This window comes from Balaenoptera physalus (assembly GCF_965194825.1).
Source record: "Balaenoptera physalus genome assembly, chromosome: 10".
NCBI classification, from domain to species: domain Eukaryota; kingdom Metazoa; phylum Chordata; class Mammalia; order Artiodactyla; family Balaenopteridae; genus Balaenoptera; species Balaenoptera physalus.
The window spans coordinates 101,952,007-101,976,133 of record NC_138889.1 but is presented as its reverse complement, the minus strand read 5'-3'; the positions used below and the strand labels follow the sequence as shown (position 1 = coordinate 101,976,133).

Sequence of the window (24,127 nt, the reverse complement as noted above, 5' to 3'; positions counted from 1 at the left end):
CTGATTGGCCTCTACGGCAGGTTAAAAACTGAGAAAGGGATTTGATACTTTATTGGCTAACCTAGCTGTCGCTTTTTCTACGTGTCATATTATTGAATATACGACTGTGGCGAACGGAGGTATCGGAGGAGAATTTAATAAAGGTAGGTAATACTTCCGGAACGTTCTCAGAAGGCGCCGGAAGTAGTTACCGGAAGAGGGTAGGCAGGGCCCGAGGCAATCCAATGGTAAGAGGCTCCTGAAGGAAGGGGGCGGTAGCCCGGGAAAAGATTGACCAATGAAAATCATTAACGCCAGACACCGGGACAGCGCCGGGGCAGAGGGGACGATGGAGAATTTCACGGCGCTGTTCGGGGCTCAGGCTGACCCACCGCCGCCACCAACCGCCCTCGGCTTCGGAGCTGGAAAACCTCCACCCCCACCGCCTCCTCCTCCGGGTGGAGGGCCCGGCCCGGCCGCGCCCCCAACCGCGGCCTCGGCCCCTTCCGGCGCTGACAAGTCAGCGGCAGGTTGTGGCCCCTTCTACCTAATGCGGGAACTGCCAGGTGAGTACGAGGCCTGGCTAAAGCCAGCCAGTCAGATCATAGCGAGGAGGGGATGGGCGTGGCTCTCAGCCGGCTGGCGGAGGTTAGGGGTAAAGTAGGTAACGCGTGCGGGGATTCCAGAGCTGTATATCGGAGAGGACTCTGAGACTGAGGATTCACAAGCAAAGGGATTACATGAATTCTTGAGATGGATTGGGAATGAGAAGAGTAGATATCCGTGACCACCTTTCACGCTCTATCGTGCCCCTGTCCCTGACAGTGGTTTATGGCTCCCTAAAAATTATCCAGAGTTTGAGTTTGCAGCTTGAGAGTTCTGATTTAATATCCTTGCTAACTTAGTTTCAAATCTGCCTCAAACTTCCTGTTGGTTTGGAGCGTGTTGCCTTCCTTCCTTCTCTGGGCCTCGGCGTTTCCTCATCTGTTGGAAGTGATTAGAATTTTTTTTAAATAAATTTATTTATTTAATGTATTTATTTTACTTATTTATTTTTGGCTGCGTTGGGTCTTCGTTGCTGCGCGCGGGCTTTCTCTAGTTGCGGAGAGCGAGGGCTACTCTTCATTGAGGTGCGCGGGCTTCTCATTGCGGTGGTTTCTCTTGTTGCGGAGCACGGGCTCTAGGCGCGCGGGCTTCAGTAGTTGTGGCGCGCGGGCTTCAGTATTTGTGGCACGCGGGCTCAGTAGTTGTAGCTCGCGGGCTTTAGAGCTCAGGCTCAGTAGTTGTGGCGCACGGGCTTAGTTGCTCCGCGGCATGTGGGATCTTCCCAGACCAGGCATCGAACTCGTGTCCCCTGCATTGGCAGGCGGATTCTTAACCACTGCGCCACCGGGGAGGTCCTCAAGAGTCATTCTGGACGTGTTTTAAGTCTCCAGGATGCCTTTCAGTTCATCCCAAGTCCTACTGCTACATCAAGAGCTGAGGGAGATAATAATATTGTTACAGACTTTAAGGTTCACAGTGCAGTTATTTATATTATAGTATTTAATACTTAAATAGTCCCTTGAGATAGGCATTGTTATCTGCATTTTATAGTTGAAAAAACTGAAGCAAGGACTTACCTGCTGGTCCAGTGGTTAAGAATCCGCCTTCCAATGCAGGGGATGCAGGTTCAATCCCTGGTCGGGAAACTAAGATCCCACATGCTGCAGGGCAACTAAGCCCATGCGCCGCAATTCCTGAGGCCCGCGCACCGCAACGAAGATCCCGCCTGCCGCAACTAAGACCCGACACAGCCAAATAAATAAATATTTTATAAATCTTAAAAAAAAAAAACACTGAAGCATAGCGAGGTTGACTTGATTTTAGTTAATTAGTGGTTGATATCTACCAGCAGTTTCTTTAACCTTAACCTGTTCTGATTGTACCTATATACATCAATCACTTGATAGATATTGACTATCCGTTCTGGGCAAATACTGGGTGCGTAAAAAGGGAACATGTGATGAGAAGGGGAGAGAGATCAGTAAGCCTGGTCCTTGCTTTTTTTTTTTTTTTTTTTTTTGGCTGCGTTGGGTCTTCGTTTCTGTGCGAGGGCTTTCTCTAGCTGCGGCAAGTGGGGGCCACTCTTCATCGCGGTGCGCGGGCCTCTCACTGTCGCGGCCTCTCTTGTTGCGGAGCACAGGCTCCAGACGCGCAGGCTCAGCAATTGTGGCTCACGGGCCCAGCTGCTCCGCGGCATGTGGGATCTTCCCAGACCAGGGCTCGAACCCTTGTCCCCTGCATTGGCAGGCAGATTCTCAACCACTGCGCCACCAGGGAAGCCCCCTGGTCCTTTTAAGCAGCTAATTTTACTTAAGAATGAAAAGTATGTCGTTTAAAGATAAAGTAGTGACTGTTATTTCTTGTCAGGATCAATGTCATTATTTTCTGGTCATGCCTCACATACAACTACTAAGAACTGCGTAATGGTTTTCAAAATGTATTTCTTGTCGTTCAACATGACAGCAAGAATAAGTTGTCACTTTAGGTGGACTTTGAAGAATTCATACTGGTGAGGAAAATTAGGAAGAATTTTCCTATAATTAGGTCAGTTTTTCTAAAAGGAAACAATATGAGGGGTATTTTTTTCAGGAGATGATGGATACCCGTTTGGATGGATCAGAAATTTTACATAGGGGAGTAGCAGTTGGTCAGGCCCCGAAGCTAAGTTACAGTAAGATGTGTTTAACCGTGAGTGACAGTCAAAGGAATTTGAGCTTTTTCCTGAGGGAATAGGAAACCATTGAGATTTTTGAACTGAGTACTGCTTCTAAAGATATCTGGAGAATGTGGGTGCCATGTACTAGAATAAAGGAACCATGAGTGAGGTGGGGAAGATTTGGAGTTAAAAAAAAAAATTAAATCTGCAGTGAATTAACTAAGACAATGTTGGAAATGGAAGATTAGTTTTCAGGAGAGGAAACTGAAGAAGAGAGATTTATAAGTCATCTTCATAGAACTGATAGGCAAAACAAAGTTGGATGGACTCTTAAGTTAAAGAATTTACAAAAAAGCACAGAGTGCCTTTTCACCTGAGCCTTGAGAATAATCATCTGGAAGGAGAGCTGACAGAGAGGAAAAAAATCAGGATACTCTTAATGGCAGGAAGCAGTGCTGAGTTATGAGAAGTACCAGGGCACTGAGTCTCCTGCCATTACCATGGACCACTCTTCTGAGATATTTGGCTTGAGAAGACAAAGGAAAAGAATAACGTAAGGCCTGAAGGTGGGGAGGAAAAATACATTGTTCATTTAATGTGTGCTGAGCACCAGTGGTACATGAATGAACAAGGCATTTTCTCTGCCCTCAGTGGGCTCATAGCTCAGAACCTGAGTTTTATCAAGTGAATGATTATAAACAAGTCACTTTTGTCATTTGTACCCTGAGTGTTCATCATAACTATACATCAAATTGTAGGCTAGATATTTCTACCCTCACCACTGGACCCTAGTTAAATTACTCATAAGTTTGTATTCTTTCAAAAAAGCCGGCCGTGAAATGTTTATACTAATAATGCTTTCCATTTATATAATACTTTATACTTTTCAATATGTTTTCATTTGAACCTTAAAAAAAATTGTGTAATTAAGGTAGCTTTTACCCCATTCCATAGATAAGCGGAAACTGAGGCATAGAGGACGGCTAGGATTAGAAGTCTAGTTGCCCAGCTTCTAATCAAACATTTCTTTCTTCTAGGCAAAGCTATCATATTTGGTATTATTAGGAAGACTAAAGATGGTGGTAACAAAAGTTATGCAGCAGTAGCTAGAAAAATCTCCCGTTTTTCTCTGTAAAGGTGATTAGTGTTTCTTGCTAGTTTAAAAAAAAAAAAAAGGAAGCAAGACACTCAAGCCACTGGGTCATATTTGACCCTAAGTTTGGTTGTAGCTGAGCTGTGAGGTTATATTATTCTGGTCATGGCCAAAAGTATAATTTCTCATTAGTACATTTATGAAACACAGAGCAGTGCACAGTGCTTAGCACAGAGCATAAGCATCATGTAAGTTATTACTCTGGTTAGTCCGAGTGTATCCTTTATTGGGTTAAAGCAGTTTCCACTGCTGCCTTATTTGGATTTTTGCCTATTTTTTCTCCTTCTCATTCCAACCTACCATTCTATAGTATTATATTTTTAGTGTTTATTGTATGTTATTTACTTTTGCTATTTTTTTTTAAATAAAGTTATTTATTTATTTATTTATTTATTTTTGGCTGCGTTGGGTCTTCGTTGCTGCACGTGGGCTTTTCTCTAGTTGTGGTGAGCGGGGCTACTCTTCGTTGCGTTGCGCGGGCTTCTCATTGCAGTGGCTTGTCGCGGAGCACGAGCTCTAGGCACGTGGGCTTCAGTAGTTGTGGCGTGCAGGCTCAGTAGTTGTGGTGCACGGGCTTAGTTGCTCCGCAGCATGTGGGATCTTCCTGGACCAGGGAACCAGGGATCGAACCCATGTCCCCCCCCCCGCCACCCCCGCTCATTGGCAGGCGGATTCTTAACCACTGCGCCACCAGGGAAGCCCTACTTTTGCTATTTCCTACTTTAAAAATAACTTTTTTTTATTATTATTATTTTTTTGGTAATTCTCACTTAAAAGATTCATTTACTTTCCCTTCTGGGTCAATGACGTAAAAAAAAAAATTCTCTCCTCTTGGGACTGATTTTTCTTATTATTATTCTCCCTGTATTTTCTAGGCAGCACAGAGCTGACAGGCAGCACTAATCTGATCACACACTACAACCTGGAACATGCCTATAATAAATTCTGTGGGAAGAAAGTGAAGGAGAAGCTAAGTAACTTCCTGCCTGACCTGCCAGGGATGATTGATCTGCCTGGGTCCCATGACAACAGCAGCCTCCGCTCCCTCATTGAGAAGCCCCCTATTCTTGGTGGCTCTTTTAATCCTATCACAGGGACCATGCTGGCTGGCTTCCGCCTCCACACAGGCCCGGTGAGTCCCCTCATGGGGAGGCCTGAAAGGCACGGAGGTGGTTTTCTGTCTACCTCTGTTCCTTCATAACTTACTGAGCAGAACAGATGATGGGAGCAGGGGATTTCCTCCCTCTACTCACCTGGACCTTCCTTTGGTTCCTTCAGTTGCCAGAGCAGTGTCGTCTGATGCATATTCAGCCTCCCAAGAAGAAGAATAAGCAGAAGCACAAACAGAGCCGTACCCAGGATCCGGTCCCCCCAGGTAAGAAGTGGTTCTCTTCAAAGCCAGAAAATCGGACGTTCTGAATCTGTTTTGACCTTCCTCAGTTAAAAACCCAGTCAAATTCCTTATGAGCCCTGGACTCCCAGATTCTCCTTAAAGAAGAAATTGACATAATGTGGGTCTCCTGGGCAAGTAGGAACTTGGGACAGGAGCTTAAGCAGTGCCTCCAAATCCTTTCTGGTCATTCGAAGAAAAGCGGTTGCCCTCGACTAGGGGTTTTCCTCTAGTCTTCAGACTTACGGCAGTGGAGAATTTTGAGCTCGACAGGTAATAGGCTCCTCATCTCTCCTACAGAAACACCATCTGATTCAGATCACAAGAAGAAGAAAAAGAAAAAAGAAGAGGATCCTGAACGGAAACGGAAGAAGAAAGAGAAGAAGAAAAAGAAGGTACGGGAGCGGCCGGTGTCTGCAGCCCGGTGAGTCTTCCCGTCTCACTCGTCCTGGGTGGAGTCTGGCTCTCTTACTCTTGCTCGCTTTTCTTCCCCAGAACCGACACAGCCCTGACCACCCAGGCGTGGGCAGCTCTCAGGCCAGCAGCAGCAGCAGCCTCCGCTAGCAGGACCAGGGGACTCTGCCAGGAGGACCTTTCTGCTGTACTGAACCCGCTGACAAAAGCTGCCCTCCAGGCTCTTGGTCACTGCCTTGGGAGCATCCCCTGCAGCTGGGACAGAAGCCAGCTCCTGCTGTGCTCAGTTAAGATGAACCCATTGGAAGAGAGAAGGGCTATGCTTTTGTAAGCCTCAGCCCAGTTTGCTTTCTCATGGACATCTCTTCCTCTCCCAGGAAGCTTTCATCTCTTTTGTGCCATTTGTCTGATTTAGGACTTTATCTGATTTTTTAGGATTTTTAATTTTCTTAAAATTGCATTTATCAAACTGGCTGAAGTGTGGCTGCCTGTTAAGAGGTAAGTGCCTTTCTAGGAGAGTCAGGGTTTAAGCCAAGGCATGCTAAGATCTGAGGGGATTTGGGTCTTGTATTACATTATCTCATCAGCAGGCAGGGAAACAACCAAAATGAGATAGGGGAACATGGTCCAAAGGCGAGGCAGAGCTTGCTAATACCTTTCCACAGCAGGCACATAACACTCTGCCTGTAATGCTGAGAACCAGTGACCTGGATGAGCTTCAGGCTCTGTCTCAAGGAGCGGATTCACTTAGGTCTCAGCTGTGTTCTGGGTCAATTTTGTGTTGAAACAGAGTAGCCAACGGAAAAAGCACCCACAGTCACCAACATAATTCAGCAAGGTTGCTTCTTGGTCAAGCCTATCATTTTTTGAAATAAACCTCTGGCAAGCAAAGGTAAATGCTTCTCTTTATAATAAGAACTTTTGACCTGCCTCATTCCTTAAGACAATGAAATTATTTGGCCGACGTGAAAACATTTCTAAGCTTCTAAGACAGCAAAAAAGAAAGATAGCCTAAACTAGCAAAATGTAAAATAAATCCCTTCAGTCTTTGCAGCAGGCCAGATAACCAGAAACATCCATGAGAAAACAAGCTAATGTAATCTGACTTTAAGCTCAGTTTGACACAGAACAGTTAAAATCTGTTGCAGTGAGCCAAGATTGTTCACCTAGATCAGCAGGTGGAAAACCACTCATCCGGCTCGTTTTAACTAGGATTTCAGAGCAAGAGTTTATATACTTAAGTTATGGACAGTGAAAATAAAGGGTTCTGGCCAGTTTTCTGAGATTTAGTATCTGAGGGTGCCTTTTTAAAATTAGGGCACAGCCTTTTGCTTTTGACAAACGGAAGAGACATATGAGATGTCAGACTGCCACCCATATATCCCTCTAGTCTGTCTGCCTTTAACAGGCCTTCATACTGTGATCATCCACCGGCTCACCTTTGACTACATCCAAAATGAGCTTTATTTTCCAGAGACAAAATTCTGTATTAAGGAACAACTGTGGCAAAAGTCAAGAGCTCTCTAAGCTTTGAAATGACAAGTTTTGGTGGTTACAAAAGACCTTTTTCTGAAACATTTAAATCACTGAAATAAAAACAGGACCTCTTGTTTTAAGTGGTTATTTTCACTATAGTCCTGCTTAAAGATGGACCAGGACCAGAGACGCTTATGAGGTTTTCCTTGTAACTGACTTCCCATCAGAGATCATTCACCCTGCCTTAACCACACAAAATAACGCAAGTCAGGGGGAGCTGGTTAGATCAGGATTTCTTTTTATTCCTTGTTGGTTTAAAATGGCTAATCAGAATAAAAAATAAAAGGGCTTCTGTTTAGAGGCTGGGGTCTCCCCTATTTAAAGGTTAGAACCCAGGTATCCCCTCTACCCAGCACCATACTGAGGTGGGCTGAGGGGTCATCCCCAGGGGACAACTGGAGGGGCCGAGGCCTGCCACTCCTTCTCTCTATCCCGTTTTTGGCATGTGATGAGAAATATTGCTTTTTGGATTCTTCTCTCCCGGCCTTGAATTTAAAAATAATGTCAACCGTGTGAGTTGGGGGAAGGCTTTGAGGGGCCAGTTGAAGAAGCCCACCATAATCCCTCTCCCCCAAGAAGGGGGGATTATCCAATATTGTTTCTGGAGCTCAGCCAAGCTCTTTTCCTGATCTCCCCACCACCACCACCAAAGTCATGGGGCTTTGACCCCTTCCCTGGGGAAACTAAGTGCCAGTGAGCCTAGAAAACTAACTCTCCTCTCCAGGTCCTTCCCTCCTCCGACCAAAACCCCACCCAGACGCGCCTCTCCCTGGGTTTCTTTCCTGGTCACTTAGCACCAACAACAGGGGGTGCTATTTCCTTAGATGGTAAGTGGGACAAAGAGAGGGAACCACGGGGAAAAGAAAGACTTCAATCGATGTCTCCCCTCTTTTCCTGCTGGTCTGAGGAACAGGAAGAGTAAAATCCCCCTCCTTATACATATCCCGCCCTCATTTTCCCATCCCAGGATAGATATATAATTTCTTTGATATTTATTTTATATATATATATATATATATATATATATATATATATATATATATATATATATATATATATATATGTACACACACACCTGGTAACGCAGAAGAGGAAAAAAATAGAATCCGTAACAATAATAAAAAAAATTATTTCTGGTTTAAAAATGATCTGGTTCCCTCCAGGGCGAGCAATTGCACAAATGTCCACTGAGTCTGGTCCAGGGGTTAAGGAAGGGAAAGGTCTTAAAAGGTGAAGGGGGTTGCTACCCCAGTCTCAGGGCCCCAACTCTCCAACTCCCCAACCCCACTGCATTTTATAAAATGTCCTCATCCTCTTGGAATCGGTTGTTTAAAAAATGTCCATGCAGGGGAGGGGAGCCCCTTGAGGAAAGGAAGGTGGCCACCTGGGGCCCTTTGGTGTAGGCGCAGAGGTGTGGGGGAGGGGAGCTGCCCAAGGCTCACACCGAAATCTCATAGGTGGTGCCACCCACCCCCGACACCTTCTTGACTCCTCCCCTTGTGGGGCTACTGAGAGGTGGCTGGCCTGGGCCAGGGGAGGCTGAGCCTATATTCTTGGGCTGCCCGTTGGTTTTGCTGTAGGCGGTCTTGAGCTGTACTTCATCTCTGGGAAGAAAAGAAGAGAGAGGTGTCAGAAGTGGGACACACAACACCGAAAAGGGAGGTAGTTTAAAAAGTTGAGAAAAAAATGTGCTTTCTACATATATACTTTCTTATACAAAGATTCCCTTTTATTTTACTGCCCTGCTTACAAGCAGCCTGATTCCCTCTCTCCTCTACTTATTCCTTTCACTCTCAGGCAAATAAATTACATTTTAGGAAGACAGAACTAAGAAAAAAGCATTAATCCTCAGTGTCTTAACAGGAATAGCCCATGAAGGCAGCTGGAGTAAAAGTGAAAATGAAGGGCTATCTTACAAGCAGGATAACCCTGGGTCCACTTGCACTAAAATGTACAAGTGAAGCCCTGATACCTTCTGCAGGGCAGTACGCTACTTTTAAGTCCATTGGGGGCCAGGATGGACTAATACTTACTTGGGTGTCAGTAATGGCTGCAAGGCCACTTCCTCTGTCTCAGAGACACCAGATGGGGCTTTTTGGCTGCTGTAAGACATAGATCGGCCCACGTAGGGGGCAGTTGGGCCTGGTTCAGGGGACCCTAGTCCCCGGCCCCTTAGCCCATCTGGCTTGCCAAAACGGGGGGCAGCTGGGCGTCCCAGTGGAGTCTTGCCCAAGGGTGATCTCTTCGAATCATCTGAGGAGGAACTAGTACGAGGGGCATGGCCCGAGCCTGGTGTTGACTGGATGCCTGAGTCCCCCAAGCCTGGTTCTTCCTCGCGGCCTGGGAGTGGGGGTGACTGGCGTAGCAGCTTCTCTCGTTCCTGGAGGGAGGCCACAATATGGCGCGACAGATTGTCGTACCGGACTGGTGAGGGCTCTCGGTGCGTTGGGCCGGTTGGCACCAAACGTGGGTGCCTCTCGGCTTCCCGTTGCTGGGCCAGCCGGGCTGACAGGAAGGGAGAGGTGTAGCCTAAAGGTGGGTCTGGCTCAGGCCCTGCCTGCACGGACTCAAAATCAGGGCTGTCTGAAGGAGTGAGCAGACTGTCGTAAGATAGGCTTCCATTACGTGTCTGGTTGGCCAAGCTCTTATAGGAGGTGGAGGTTGTGCCCTCTGAACGGATGGACTGCAGCTGGCCCAGCTCAAAGCCTGTGCCCTGGGCTGACTTGAGGCTGGAGGAGCGAGAGCCACTGGACAGTGGATCAAAGTGAAAGCTTCTGCCAAAGGTGGGAGAACGGAAGCTCTCTGGCTCCAGGCTCGGCTCTGAACGGTAGCTGGGATGACGGCTGCTCTCCGCAACCGAGGCTGGCTCCTTCAGGCTGTCCCCACGACTCAGCTGAGGGAGCAAAGCAAGGCAGGTTCTTAGTGCTCCTCCTCTTGTCCCCTCTTGGGACACTAGGCCCCACAGCCCAAGGAGGCAGTCAGAAACAGTATTTGTTATGTGCCAGCAATACGCTTAGAATTCTCACATGCATTATCCTGTTTAACCCCTAAAGTAAATCTGTAAGTAGGAACAAATAGCATCTCATTTTAAGATGCAGGAAATGGGGCTTAGAGAGGTTAAGGAACTTCTCTGTGATGGCACAACTGGGTTTTGAACTCAGATCTGACGCTGTAATCAATGCTTTTATCTATTATGTTACCGTGACCTCTCTTGGATGAAGGACAAACTGTCAACGCTATTACTAAGCCAACAATTAGTAAAATGCCTTTGGTTTTCTTCTCTTCCCTCTGCTTCTTCCTTCCCTTCTCCCAATCTTCTTTTTCCCAGAACAGCTGGCATACATGACAACCCTGCTTCTTAGAGAGCACTCAGTACCTTGGCGCTGGAAGAATGAGGCATGGCGGCTGATGTACTGCTGCTACTGTAGCCCGGCCGGTACTTGTACATGGTAGGGGTGGGGGGGCTGTCCTTGCCCAGGAGGCTGCTCTCTGCAGGAAAAAAGGCCCAGGGGGCACCACTTTACAAGCTGTTCTCTTAACCTGGCTAGAGTTCGTTGAAGTACAGGGGGAGAACAAGGTAGGAAAAGATATACCAAGCAAAGGAACATAATGATTTTGCTGAAATCAAGACTACAGACTCGTACCAACCCAGAACACAGAGTGAGTGAATGTACCGAACAGATCCCAGAATGTTCTCTGGTCTGTCCGGACGCTAACAGTACACACAGAGACACAGAGACGTCCAACTCACTGCCAATAGCTAACTGTCATCCCCTTTCTCCCGCTGTCCAAAGAAGTGGTTCAAGTACCACTTGCTGGGTTTTCTCAGTCACAACATAAGCATTATCACCCAGCCCTTGCCTGTGTCATCTCCACAGCTAACAAATAACATTCTCACTCCTGCTTCTGCCCTTACCCTCATTAGTAGCCAGGCTGAGGTGTGTCCGTAGCCCTGCGTAACGGCTCAGGTCCGGCTTAGGAGGGGGTGGAGGTTCAGCATCTGCAGACTGGCTTTCTGTTATCTCCAAGCTTCCTTTAGACTGGATAAATGAGGGAAAATCAGATTTGGAGAACTGAGCGTTAGGGCAACTCAAAGTATGAAACTGGTGTAAGAGGGGCACTGGGGAGTCATCACATAACTTCTGAACTGGAATTGGAAGACAGGACACAGATCAGTTTGGGGACGGTTTTGGAGAAAGAAAAGCTTTCAACAAGGGTTTCATTCTGTCACTTACTTATTTCCACCAAAAACTACTTGTTGAGTTCCTACCATTTATAAGCTGCTATGTTAAGTCCTATGAAGACATGCAAATGAATGGACTAAATTTCTACTGTCAATGAACTTACAATCTAATGGGAAAAAGAAGATATGTGTTTAAGTAACTTTAACACAAATCAGAAAGTGATAAATACTATAAGAGAGATGTAAACGAAGCAAGTTTCCATCTCTTTGCCATGGGTGAGAGTCCCCAAGTTACCTAGCTTTACTTCCCTAAATTCCTCACCTTAGTTCTCCTCAGCTCTCCCTGGATGCCATTGTCCATGATCTTCACAGTTATCTGCCCATCTGACACTTCTGGCCGAAGGAAGGGTGGTCTGATTACAACTGTCTTCTCTTTCTTTGGTCTCCCCAAATACCTGAGTGTCAAGAGTGAGAGGGCTTTCATTCATTCATTCATTCGTTCGTTCCAAAATATCTAATGGTTGCCTACCTTGTGTAGAGCAGTTTTACAAATACAAGAAACAGTCCTACCAGGCCAGGGAAAAGATCAGCATTGAACTGATTTCTTTGATTCTATGAAGAACAAGAACAACAGCAAGACCAGGCCTATGGGCAGATACACCTAGCTCAAGGTACTCTGGAGTAAATCTCAGCCTCAGTTCTCCAAAGAGAGTAACATAATATCTAAAGAATACAACTGAACTCACAGGGTCCATTAAAGTGCCTCTCCCTTGTAGGCACTTCCCATTCTAAGAGAGCCCTCCCTAACAGGCAGCCAGAATAAACCCAAAGAAGACAAAAGTTTTAACCAAGGGTGAACACTAGAGCAAAGGGGTAGGTGTACCTGGGTGCGGGGGAACTGCAGAGTACACGGCTGACATTGTTACAGCAGCCATTAGTGAAGGGGTTCACACCTCCCCGGAATTTACCCGTAACCTAGAGGGAGGGAAAAAGGACCAGGTCAGTCAAAAAATGGGACCTTGACCTCCAAAAGCCAAAACACAAATCAATGACAAATTATTGTGCACCCACTATCTGGGAGATATAAAAATGAGTAAAATACAGTCCTACCATAAAGAAGCTTATACTTGTGACGACTAAGAATGGGAACTCCAGAGTCAGGGTCATCAGTTCAAATTCTGGGTCCACTTCATGGTAGCTATCTGACCCTAAACATCAGTTTCCTTATGTAAAATGGGGATAAATAGCTCTCTAAATATTGAAAACTAAGATAACATACGTAAGAATAAGCAAGTAAGGTTAGCTATTGTTATGGGCACAAAAATAATTGTTTTCCTTTAAGCAGGACTGTAAGCTTCTTGAGGGCTGGCCCAGGTCTTTCACTGTTTCTATTAGCTCAGAGCCTAAATCGACCAGTATACAGCAGACATTCTATAAATGTTTGTTAACTAAGAAGTGGCCCGTCCTCATGCTTACGTGAGGAACTTGGACACCTCATCATAAAAAGCAGACAGTAACTAGAGGGCCAAGAGACACATGCCCTGCTCTTCAGGGATCTCCCGTCACTTCTCCCCATACCTGTTCATTGGTTGTGCGTCCCCTAGCCACCAGCACCACGTGAAATCCCGTGAGGCCAGCTACTGGGATGAAGAATAAGCCAGCCACACACATCACTGCCATTCTGAAGCCAGACAATCAAGGAGAGCAGAGCAACGTGGTCTCGCCTTCCCCAGCCCATGCTGTAGCCGCCTCCCCTCTGACCCTCACTGCCACCGGACTCAACTTTCTCCATTCTTCCCCCTCCCAGTCCCGCAACCCACAGGCCTTGAAGGATACGTGACAGCCGTGCGGACCCCTGAGAGTTCCTCCATGTGGTAGAGGACATAAAGGAGGCCAAAGCCAAACACACCCATAATGTGGGCTGTCAGGGAAAGGAGGAAGAGGAAGAAATAACGGTAGTTCCGGCGACCAATACAGTTGTTCACCCAGGGGCAGTGATGATCAAATTCCTAGGAGCAAAATGAGACAGACTGAGCGGCATCCTTGGACCATGGCACTAGATCATTTCTGTCAAGCAGAACAAACAGCAGAACTTAAGTATTTCTTTTAATAATCTGTCATCATGTTCACCATTTAGTTACAAAATTTAAAAACAGTTCATGCAGTTTATCTTGCTCTATCAATCTATAAGGAAGACGTTCCAGAGGCTGATCGAAGGCCAAGGCCACCTCTCAAAGTTTATCCTATGTGACCAAGGAACTCTGAGAGGTACAAATGTCAGAGGCTTTGCAGAAACATTAAGATTCATGAAAAAAGAGGCTTGGAAGAAAAATCTGGCAGGCAACTGCTTACAGTTAAGTAAAAATGCACTGAAAAAAGGGTTAAAAATAAAAGACAAGGAATGCAGAAGAAAGAAATATAATTGTAAAATTTGAATGCAACAGCATGATGAAGTGGAAGGAGTGGAGAACACTAAGCAGGTCAAATAACTGAAAAGAGGAGCCAAGGGATGGAAGGCTGGAGCTATGACTAATGGTGCTGGGAAAGCCTATGCCTACCCACTTGGGCTCCCTCCTGTAACAGAGTATTTATGCTCTACCTCTCATGTGTACCTCGTTGCTAACACTTTGTGCCAGAGCTAGAACACAGCCCAGGTAGTCAGGGCTATATTTTCATCCATGGCCAAGAATCCACTGGATTCAATTCTTATTCTGTGGGTAGGAAGAAGGTAACTTAGGTTCAGCTTACCCCACCCAGAGTTCTTACCTCCACACAGTTGTCACAGACGCTGCAGTGGGAACATCGAGGAGGACGGTAGAAGCGGCAGGTGGCACACCATTTCATGCGCACCTGGATGCCCTTGATCTCCACTGTTTTGTAAAGGGGAGCTCTGAAGTCATCTTCCTTGTCTTCATCCTCTTCAGCTGTAGAGAGTAAAAGTTAATGAAAAAATGACTATGCTAGAACTGTACTAGGCACTAGGGATGCAGTGATATTTAAAATATGGCCTCTGCCTTCGAGGAATTCACAATCTAATGGTGAGAGAGACTAGGAACTAGTAACTCTAATACGGTGAGATCAGCTCTATATACAACACTATGGAAACGCAGATGAGGAAGCAATTTGTTCTACACTGGGAAATGAGGTTTAAGAATATGACTCAGAGGTGGCTCTGATATGGATATGCTGATATTCTTGGTTTACGTATTATATTTCAAAAGAAACAGACACTTTATATATCAAAGTACATCTATAATGAGTTTGCATAATAGTTCAGTATCTACAAGTACACGACTGAACTACAACAATCCGAAAGAGGAAGTAACGAACTAACATCAACCTTTTTTCCACACACAGACACCCTTGCCCAAAAGATCTTCCCCTAGTTCCCTATATACATTACAGTACTGTTTTTTGGCTGCAGACATTCTCTTTACCTGAATGCCCTTTCAATTTTCAGCTATCAGAAACTCACCACCCCACTTCAAAACTTAAAGGACATCATTTGCCTTCTCATCTATATAGTGTGCAATTTTCATTTTTTATTATTAATCTAAAAAAAATACCCATGAGAAGGAAAAATTAAGTAAGTGATGGTATAGGAATTAAAAGTTTTCAAATGTACTGACTTAGGGAAATGCTAACAATGTAAGTGAAAAAGTACAAGGTAAAGAACTGTACAAACAAAAAGATCCCATTTTGAAAACAGAAATAAAAACAGACACACATATATGTGCTACCGATTTATGGTATATATAAATAATATTGTATGTATAAATCGTCACAATATTGATTGGAAGGAAATATACCACAATATAACAGTAGTCATCTCTGGGCTGGGAAATTATAGGTGATATTTACCTTTTTTATACTTTCTATATAATGAATATTCACTACTTATTAAAATCTTTTTTTAAAAAAGTTTTTTAAAGGAAAAAAATTCAAATGCTACTTATATTGAAATATCTGATTCTTCCACACTATCATGTATCAGAAGTGAGCTCTTTCTCTTCTTAAAGTACTACAGTTCTTTGATTACTCTTTAAAGTTACCACAGTGTATTTATGTAAACGTCTTCTCTATCTTCCCTTCAAGACCGAGCTATTTGACCATCATAATAATCATCCCAAATGACCATATCATAATAATCAATAAATATTTGATAAATGAACATTAAACGCTCATTAAAATAGCATCTTCCTTGGCTTTAGGGACTCAAAGCGCCTTTTGTTAATCTAAGCTTTGAAACAAAAGTCACCACGCACAGTGACACAGGCTTTGTGAGCACAATGAATTTCAGAAAAACCTCATCTCACTGAAGTTGCTATCCCAATCCCACCTGCCTCACTCTTACAAGGTAACTTCACATTTGAGAGAAAAATGAGATGTCATCAGTAACAACCATCATCAATTCTCTATCTCTTATCCCAGTAATGCTGGTTGGTCCTCACTCTCACCTCCTATTCCAGAAACAGCCTACTTCTGTAAGCATAACCCTTCCAGCACGCAGAGGAAAGCATCTCCTTCCAGATGGTCACTCTTCAATTACTCGTTCATCACCTTCTGCTTGTCTCTTTTCTGGTTCCACCTCTTCATGCTATCAACATGCTAAAGTCTTCTGTATCATTAAACAAACAAACAAAACTCCTCCCTCTGCCCTAAGATATTCCATCTTCTTCCTTCTCTGCTTAACTTCCTGAAAGAATAATCTTAATACTCATTGACTCTGCTTCCTCATTTCCTATTCACTGCCTTCCAAACCGTTATAGTTTTGGTAATTTAACTGTCTCTCTCCCACATACATACATAAACACACTATTAAAACCATTCTTGTTGGGAATTCCCTGGCAGTCCACTGGTTAGGACTCGGTGCTTTCACTGCTGGGGCCTGGGTTCAATCCCTGGTCGGGGACTAAGATCCTGCAAGCCATGTGGCCAAAAAAACAACAAGGAAAACAAAAACAAAAAACAACTAGTCTTGTGTGTGTGTTTTTTTGTTTTGTTTTGTTTTTTTGGCCGCACCACGCAGCACGTGGGATCTTATTAGTTCTCAACCAGGGATGAACCCGTGCCCCCTGCAGTGGAAGCGCAGAGTCTTAACCACTGGAACACCAGGGATGTCGCAAACTATTCTTGTTAAGATCACTAATTTCTTAGTCACTAAAACAATGGGCAACTTTGAGTTTCCATACTATTGGACCTAATTTCTGATATTGCCAACCATCAGCTACTTCATGAACTTTCCTTGGTTCCCACTTTGTCCGGTTTATCCTCCTACTAACTTTTCTTGCTCAATCCCTCTTCAGCGGCTCCTCCTTCTCATTATTAAAATGTCAATACTGGTCAGGCTGACTTTCGTTCTTTCCTAATCTCATTCTACTTTCTCTAGAAAATCTTAACGCCTGTTGCTTCAAATACTACATGGCTGAGGACCCTGCCATGAGTCTGACTACTCAACTGCCCACGGGTAACTACCTGAATGTTCCATGAAGTATCTCAAATTCGACGTGTCTAAGATGCTCTGTCTTCCCTCCAAACCCACTCGACAGTCCTATAACTTGGGTCCTGGTTTACAAAGATCCAGCACACAGCCTATCTTTCAGGTGAGGAACCTTGGAACGACCCTAGACGATTCCTTCACCCTCTCACTCTCCCCCAGTAAGCAATGAGTGAGGGAAAATTCTGCTGGGTCTACTGATGAAAAATCTGTAAATCCAGCTTTGAATTCAAGTTCTCATCTGGTCTGCATTATTGCAATAGCCTCCCAAAAGGTATCTGTACATTCTTATAAGAATTATTATTGTAAAAGGAAATGTGATCCTGTGATTCCCCCAATTAAAGACATCTTGCTGTCCGAAGGAAGAATTACAATCTATCTAATTTAGCACATAAAGTCTTTTACACTTGGCTCTGGTTTATCTCTTGCCCCTTCTGGCCCCACCATGCATTCTAACTTCCACCCACTGAATTCTGCATTTCACAGCTACAATTCTGTATATGCTGCTTCCTCTTCCTAGAATGCCTTTCCCTTCCATCCTCTACTCGATAAAGTCCTTCCTACCTATCTTCAGCAGCATTTCCCCAATTTATCTGGGCAGATATAAGTGCCCCTTTTTCTAAGGTCTCAGAGAACCTTTTTCATGCTTCCATTACAGTTTGTTATCACACTGTCACTCTCTAATTCATCTTAGATAGTATCAAAACTAGCAACAATGCCCAACCCATGTGCTCGAAATAAATTTCTGCTGAATGAGTAACTGAAAATCAAAGAGTTGGGCCAAAGTGGATCAGATGCCTAGAAGTTATGACATATATTCCTAAGATCCTGACTTGCTTTTCATCATTAGACTATAAAAGTATCTCCAAACCCAAGACTCCTAAGGCCCCAGACCAAATGTATAAATGTCCAAAAATCATTCTTTTTCAAAGGCAGTAAGATATTTCCAAGAGAGAGGAGGGAGATCTTACCTCGAGGGAAAATCCCTGGGTCCATGAAGGTGGCCATGCTGAAGTTGGCCAGCACAAAGAGAAAAACAATCGCATTGTAGATGGGCACTGCAGGTGACACGTAGAGGCTTAGTCCTGGACAGCTGCACAGATAATAAAGAAAATGAGGGGCTGCCTCTAACACTTTGGACACCAACCATATAAAACAATCTATAAAGATTCAGGGACTTCCCTGGTGGTGCAGTGGTTAAGACTCCATGCTCCCAATGCAGGGGGCCCGGGTTCAATCCCTGGTCAGGAAACTAGATCCCACATGCATGCTGCAACTGAGAGTTCGCATGCCACAACTAAGGAGCCGGCGAGCTGCAACTAAAGACCCAGTGCAACCAAATAAATAAATATTAAAAAAAAAAAAAAAGATTCAGTCCCCATACCTATATATAAATCTTGTGTGGTTCACCTTTGAAGTCTCAAATTATCTTTATCCTTCCCAACAAGTGGGTCTAGTTTCCCACAGAAATACTCATTTTAGGACTTCCCTGGTGGTCCAGTGGTTAAAAATCCGCCTGCCAATGCAGGGGACACACAGGTTCTATCCCTCGTTCAGGAAGACCCCATATGCTGTGGAGCAACTAAGCCCGTGCGCCACAACTACTGAAGCCCGTGTGCCTAGAGCCTGTGCTCCGCAACTAGAGAAGCCACCGCAATGAGAAGCCCGTGCACCACAATGAAGAGTAGACCCCGCTCGCCGCAACTAGAGGAAGCCCGCATGCAGCTACAAAGACCCAGCGCAGCCCAAAATAAATAAATAAATACTCATTTTTGATCAAGGTACAAGACTCATAACCCTTTGCACTAAAGTCTGTGTTCCTCAAATTCATTCTTACCTCGTGGATCTTTCCACATGTTTTGGACTCTGTCCTTACCTCCTTTTAACCAGGCACAAGAGCTAGGGACTAAGTATGTAACTGACACCAGCTGCATTCCCTTCTCTGGAACAGCCTGAGGCTTCTGGACCCCAGCCATGCCCCACTGACCTGCACATTCACCCAAAGCATGGGACACCACCTGCCTCTCTGGCTTCTCTTTCCTCCTCCCAGCTGGCTCTGAACTACTCTCAACTGCCTAAAGTCTCTCCAGATACATTATACATCAGATATTCCTGAGAATTTTATTCAACTAGAGGCTAGTTCTCAAGGTAAAGAAAAGGAAACCACTCACAGGTAAGGAAGGATACCAAGACACAGGACTAGACCCCAAGATGAATAAATGAAGCAGAAGAGTGGAGGAGGAAAAAAAAGGGACGATATCAGACCAAAGCAGCCCCAAATCCTGCAGGAAGAAGAAACTGGCCACACATATCCAATATTCCACAGGGTTCAAATCAAGAGATATGCTTTAGGTAACTTTTCCTTGACAAAATAGTGACCTAGTCCAGGATTAAGCTCAGTTTCTGTCAGGATATATGTCTCAGGAATGCTGCAAGAGCTCTCCCTTTCTCTGAAGATGGTTCCTGGGAGTTGGAAGTGTCAAAAGAACATCTGATGTGCTGCTTGCTTGGTCAGTGGTATCAAACACCCTCTCTCCTGTCGCAGCTCAGGAAGAACTTCCCATAACAAGACAGTGGCTAAATACCCTAATCTGCTTTGTGGCTGAGAACTTAATCTCCAGAATTAGGCCAGCATCTGTCCTTGTTCCCTTTATCTAGACCAGCGGAAGGAAAGGAAGAGTTCCCTGAAGGAAAGGAAGGAGGGGCCAGGAGAACAAGACAGCAAATGACTCCGGAGAATTAATCCACAGCAGTCCTGGATTCTGTTGAGAGGTGATCTGTCTCCATCAAAATAAAAAGCACAGGGCTTCCCTGGTGGCGCAGTGCTTAAGAATCCACCTGCCAATTCAGGAGACACGCACGGGTTTGAGCCCTGGTCCGGGAAGATCCCACGTGCCGCGGAGCAACTAAGCCCGTGCGCCACAACTACTGAGCCTGTTCTCTAGAGCCCACGCGCCCAGAGCCTGTGCTCCGTAGCGGGAGAGGCCACCACAATGAGAAGCCCGCGCACTGCAGCGAAGAGTAGCCCCCGCTCGCCGCAACTAGAAAAAGCCCACACGCAGCCACGAAGACACAGTGCAGCCAAAAATAAATAAATTTTAAAAAATAAAAAGCACAGCCCTGAATAGTGATTCAGGACAATTCAAAAGAACTGAGCTCCTCAATGAAAAATAAACTAATGATAAAAGGTAAAACTGATTGTCACAAAGCATCTCACAAGTCTTTACCAGCACCATCTATTTATTCAAATTCCATTTAGCCGTTCATTAAAAAAAAAAAAATTTAAGTAAATATTTATGACGTGCCAGGCTTTTTAGATAGTAATTATCAATTAACTCTGCTTCTCTTTATGGGTCAGTACATAATTGGGAGACAAAATAATGAAGCTAGAGCGCAGGGAGTGATTTCAAGGAAAAAACAGACCTTCAGTCACAGCTCTAGTTTTATTCTACCAAAGTCTCCTATGGAAGCCTCTTCCTCTGGGGGTTCTTTCATTCAAAAAAGATGTCCCCGTACCTTGGCAGGGTTTGGGGTGGAATACGAGCAAGAAGGCAAGAGGCTTTACACAGCCCCACCCAAAGCCTCCTTGCGAGGGAGGGAGAGAAACTGAAACCCAGTCATCCAGGTCAGAGCGCCTCCCTAGTACTTAGCTGTCACTTCAATTTCCACCCAGGGACGAGGAGAAAGGGTGACTCACTTGACTCCTACAGCCTGGGAAGATAATTAGAAGGGAAAAAGAAATGAAATCCTTAGAACACTGAGGTGTCCGTGATTTAAATGTCTCATTCCTAGAACTGGCTACGTGGCCTCTTGAGCTTCTGAAAAAATAAGGGTGCCTCCATCTCTGAGGGAAACTAAGGTGAATGAGAATGAGACATCAGCCCCCTTGCAGGCCCAGATGTCAATCTTTCTGACCCCATTCTTTCTCCAGTTTCTGCATTTCCAAACAAAGCAAATCACTCCATTTCTTGGACAACCTGCCAATGACCTGCCCCTGGATAATGAACTTTACCCCTACAACCTTCTTGATATCAACCCATCCCAGCTGAAGTGTGTAACTCTAGAATCAAGTTCCAGTATCTGTTGCCAAAATAAAGCCTACCCTCACAGTGGCAGTATCTGGAAATAATGCAAATAACTCAACTTCACAGGCAACAGCCGCTCCTAGATTCAAGTCAAAGACCACTGCTTCCAACCTGAGCACTCTGAGGGAACATCCCACCAAGGAGAGGCCTGTGAGATCAAAGCCTGCTCCCGCCGTATCCCACATTCTGCTTGGCTTCAGGAGAGGCTTGCCGTTGCTACAGTACTTTGCCAGATTCCTAAGTGACCACCCCAAGTGGCCCATCTGAATCTGTGGCCTTTGATGGACAGAGACGCGGGCGGAGCTGAGGAGCTGCTGGGGCTCGTCCTTAGCCTATGGGAATAATCACAGAGCTCCAAAGCAGAGGGCGTGGCTGTAGCCCAGAAGGCTGGCTGACTCACCGACGAGACTCCCAAACCTACACCATCCCAGGGAGAACAGGTTCTTCTGCCCGTCCCTTTAGCACTCCTGTTTTCAAGGCCAAATAAAATTGGGAGAGTGGGTTTCAATACCCACACTCCTGCACATCTGTTTCCTAGCCCTCTCTAACTCTGCCCATTATAAAAAATGGATAAGTTCCTGGTAAGAAAAATAAAGTAGGAGTCAAGAAGCTTTGGATTTTAACCCTGTCTTGATCAATGCTTTGCTATTGTAGCCTTAGGTAATTCACAGGAAACTCTCCAAGCTTGTTAGGTCAGCTACCTAATACAGGTACGAGAATGGAGGAGACAATGTCTGAAATGAGCCTAGAATTCTTTTTAAACCAGCTGGTTTAATACTGAGCATTCATGGGATAGAAGAAACAAAAAAAACCACATTATTAACTATCTCCATCATCATCAATTATCATTCCAGCTCCACCTTCATCGCTAACTCCACTTCCTCTCCTCTGAACTACTAGATTCAAGAATATTTAACAACAGAGGCACTTCGCTCCTAAAGAACAGGTCTATGCATTCCTCCCATGCCTAGCACATACTTTGACTATGTGTATGAACATGTGTGACTAGTGTTCTTTGGTGATGAGGCAAGGCTAGAATGAATATCCCACTTCTTGCCCCTGGGGATCCTCAGATTCCACAGGAAAACAATCTCTCCCCTTCTAGTGGATAAATTTCTCGTAAAAGACTTGATTTGTCCTGTCTTACCAGACTTTCAAGCAGCTGAGTACAAGATATAGGACTTGGGCACTTATTCCTGGGTGAGAATACAATGTGGGAAAGAAAAGAACAAACACTGCTCAATTAATGCCCCAAATCATGAGGCTGCTCCCACTCAAATCAGGCGCTAGCACCTCTGCAGTCATGAAAAAAAAGGGCCAGAAGGGAGAGTCACTGAGGTTGCCCAACTCTGTGGATGAAATGCTTGAGAGGGGATAGAGGCAGAAACTGTAAAGGAGAAAGCTCTTTCACGGATGGGACACTGGAAAGACCATCATGGATTTCTGGACAACCCTGACTTATCCCTCCCACAGAGGATCACTTGCAGCGGAGACCTCACCCCCATGTCCTCCCCATCAATTTTATTTTAAGATTTTTTTTTTTCGATGTGGACCATTTTTAAAGTCTTTATTGAATTTGTTACAATATTGCTTCTGTTTTATGTTTTAGTTTTTTGGTCGCGAGGCATGTGGGATCTTAGCTCCCCAACCAGGGATCGAACCCGCACCCCCTGCATTGGAAGGCAAAGTCTTAACCACTGGACCGCCAGGGAAGTCCCCACCTCATCAGTTTTAGAAACAGATATATGGGAAGCTAGCTGACTTAACTCACAGCTCAAGGAGACTTTAGGGGATACAATTCTGCGATTTATTTCAAATGGTATTGCCAGGAGCCCTAAGAAGGTCTCAGGGGTCCCCAGGAAGGCAAAGAGGAGATACCCAGTGTCTGGGCCTCTATGCACCAGCCTCACTTGAACCAGAGCAGCCCTACTCTGACATTTTAAATACTGGGGTTCCCCAGAAGATCTCATTTGGAAAAAAAAAAAAGGTCATATTGCTTAAATCAACTGCTCTAGGTCAACTTCCTCATTACACACAGAAGAAAGAGGTCCACAAAGGTTAACAGACTTTACCAAAATCAGCTTGCTCCAAACTGCTTATTCCTCTCACCTGGCACTGCCCCCCCTGCCAATCACAAAAGGAGACTAAACTAAGCCAGATGAGGGTCCAGGCCCGTTATCTTAAATGCAGTGTCTATTACCTAATGGGGACCAGGAGAGTTACTTTAGCAGACACTCTCCTTCCCAAATAGTGAAAAGAGAGAAGAATTAACACAGGTTCCCCAATAACTCCTGCCTAGTTTTAGTACTGGACAAATCCTATAAATGAGAGGGACGGGGTCAGAGGGGGAGACCTCAACTGTTCTATTCGAGTTTCTCTGGGGCAGAGGAGGATCACCATTTTTTTGATGACGAAACCCAACTGATAATTTCTGCTCGTAGCCTTCCCTACTTGACAAAGAAACACGGAGGGTAAATTGTTTCTAATTAGTGGAAGCCCACATGCCTCCACTAATTATGTCTGCCAACTGAAAGGGCTCCTCCTCCTCCTCCCAGCCCTATAGGTCCCAAAGTAATTCTCACCTGGGGTTTATACTGACGTAAGAACAGACAGTTGTAGCCTAGTGAAGAGAACAGGAGGATGACAAAGTAGCTACAGATTTAAGGCCCCAAATAGGAGCTGGTTCAAAAAGAGCCTTCCTCTTGTCTCTATTTGAAACCAGTCATTCTTTTTTAGGTGGTGTATGGTTTTAAACAGAGAACTGAACATCAAAAGGGACAGAACAGCTCTGGAGAACTGTGGTACCTCAGCCCAGGTGTATACTTGCAGAGGAACTGATACGGTCAGATGGCGAGGAAGAGATGAGAATTTCAGAGGTACCAAGAGCTAGGTAAGATAAACAGGGTATTTATGTCTCCCCAGAGTGGACAGGGGAAAGCCCAGGGAGGAAAAGACAGCCCAGAAACTCGTGTCCTGAGGAAACTGCCAGGGAGAACTCTAGCTAAGACTTAAGGCTCTTCTACCTTTGGGTTAGAGGCAGTAATTCCAAGTAAGAGTCAATACTGTCCTCCAAAATTCTTTGTCCCAGGGCTGACAGACCATGGAATAAGGAGGGCCCCATACTCTTCTAGCATCAGGCAATGGGGAAGTAGGTTAAATAGCTTCAACTATCAGTTGAGAAAATGTCTA

The 24,127-nt window shown here is 45.0% G+C and overlaps 2 protein-coding genes across 2 annotated transcripts in view; one reads left to right on the top strand and one right to left on the bottom strand.

Annotated features, from left to right (window-relative positions):
* Window positions 1-188: 188 nt before the first annotated feature.
* MED19 (mediator complex subunit 19) lies at window positions 189-7,253 on the top strand. Its single transcript, XM_082476153.1, has 5 exons — window positions 189-545; window positions 4,709-4,965; window positions 5,112-5,208; window positions 5,524-5,618; window positions 5,719-7,253. The coding sequence occupies exons 1-5, from the start codon at window positions 278-280 to the stop codon at window positions 5,785-5,787; spliced, it is 786 nt and encodes a 261-aa protein (XP_082332279.1). The 5' UTR covers window positions 189-277; the 3' UTR covers window positions 5,788-7,253.
* A 136-nt stretch (window positions 7,254-7,389) lies between these two features.
* ZDHHC5 (zDHHC palmitoyltransferase 5) overlaps window positions 7,390-24,127 on the bottom strand; it is an 18,678-nt gene continuing 1,940 nt past the window's right edge. Inside the window, exons 2-11 of the mRNA XM_082476101.1 lie at window positions 17,825-17,946; window positions 14,123-14,280; window positions 13,193-13,365; window positions 12,935-13,037; window positions 12,240-12,331; window positions 11,679-11,811; window positions 11,090-11,213; window positions 10,550-10,662; window positions 9,207-10,066; window positions 7,390-8,777 (exon numbers count right to left, since the gene is read on the bottom strand). Of these exons, the coding sequence (XP_082332227.1) occupies window positions 8,612-8,777; window positions 9,207-10,066; window positions 10,550-10,662; window positions 11,090-11,213; window positions 11,679-11,811; window positions 12,240-12,331; window positions 12,935-13,037; window positions 13,193-13,365; window positions 14,123-14,280; window positions 17,825-17,946 (2,044 nt within the window). The 3' untranslated portion in view covers window positions 7,390-8,611. The remainder of the gene's footprint in view (window positions 8,778-9,206; window positions 10,067-10,549; window positions 10,663-11,089; window positions 11,214-11,678; window positions 11,812-12,239; window positions 12,332-12,934; window positions 13,038-13,192; window positions 13,366-14,122; window positions 14,281-17,824; window positions 17,947-24,127) is intronic.

Excerpts from the sequence above, each read along its gene's own strand:
- MED19 (XM_082476153.1), top strand. The coding sequence starts at position 278 with ATGAAAATCATTAACGCCAGACACCGGGACAGCGCCGGGGCAGAGGGG. Across the intron at positions 5,209-5,523 it reads CCAGGATCCGGTCCCCCCAG|AAACACCATCTGATTCAGAT; the intron begins GTAAGAAGTGGT and ends TCTCTCCTACAG. Across the intron at positions 5,619-5,718 it reads AAGAGAAGAAGAAAAAGAAG|AACCGACACAGCCCTGACCA; the intron begins GTACGGGAGCGG and ends TTTCTTCCCCAG.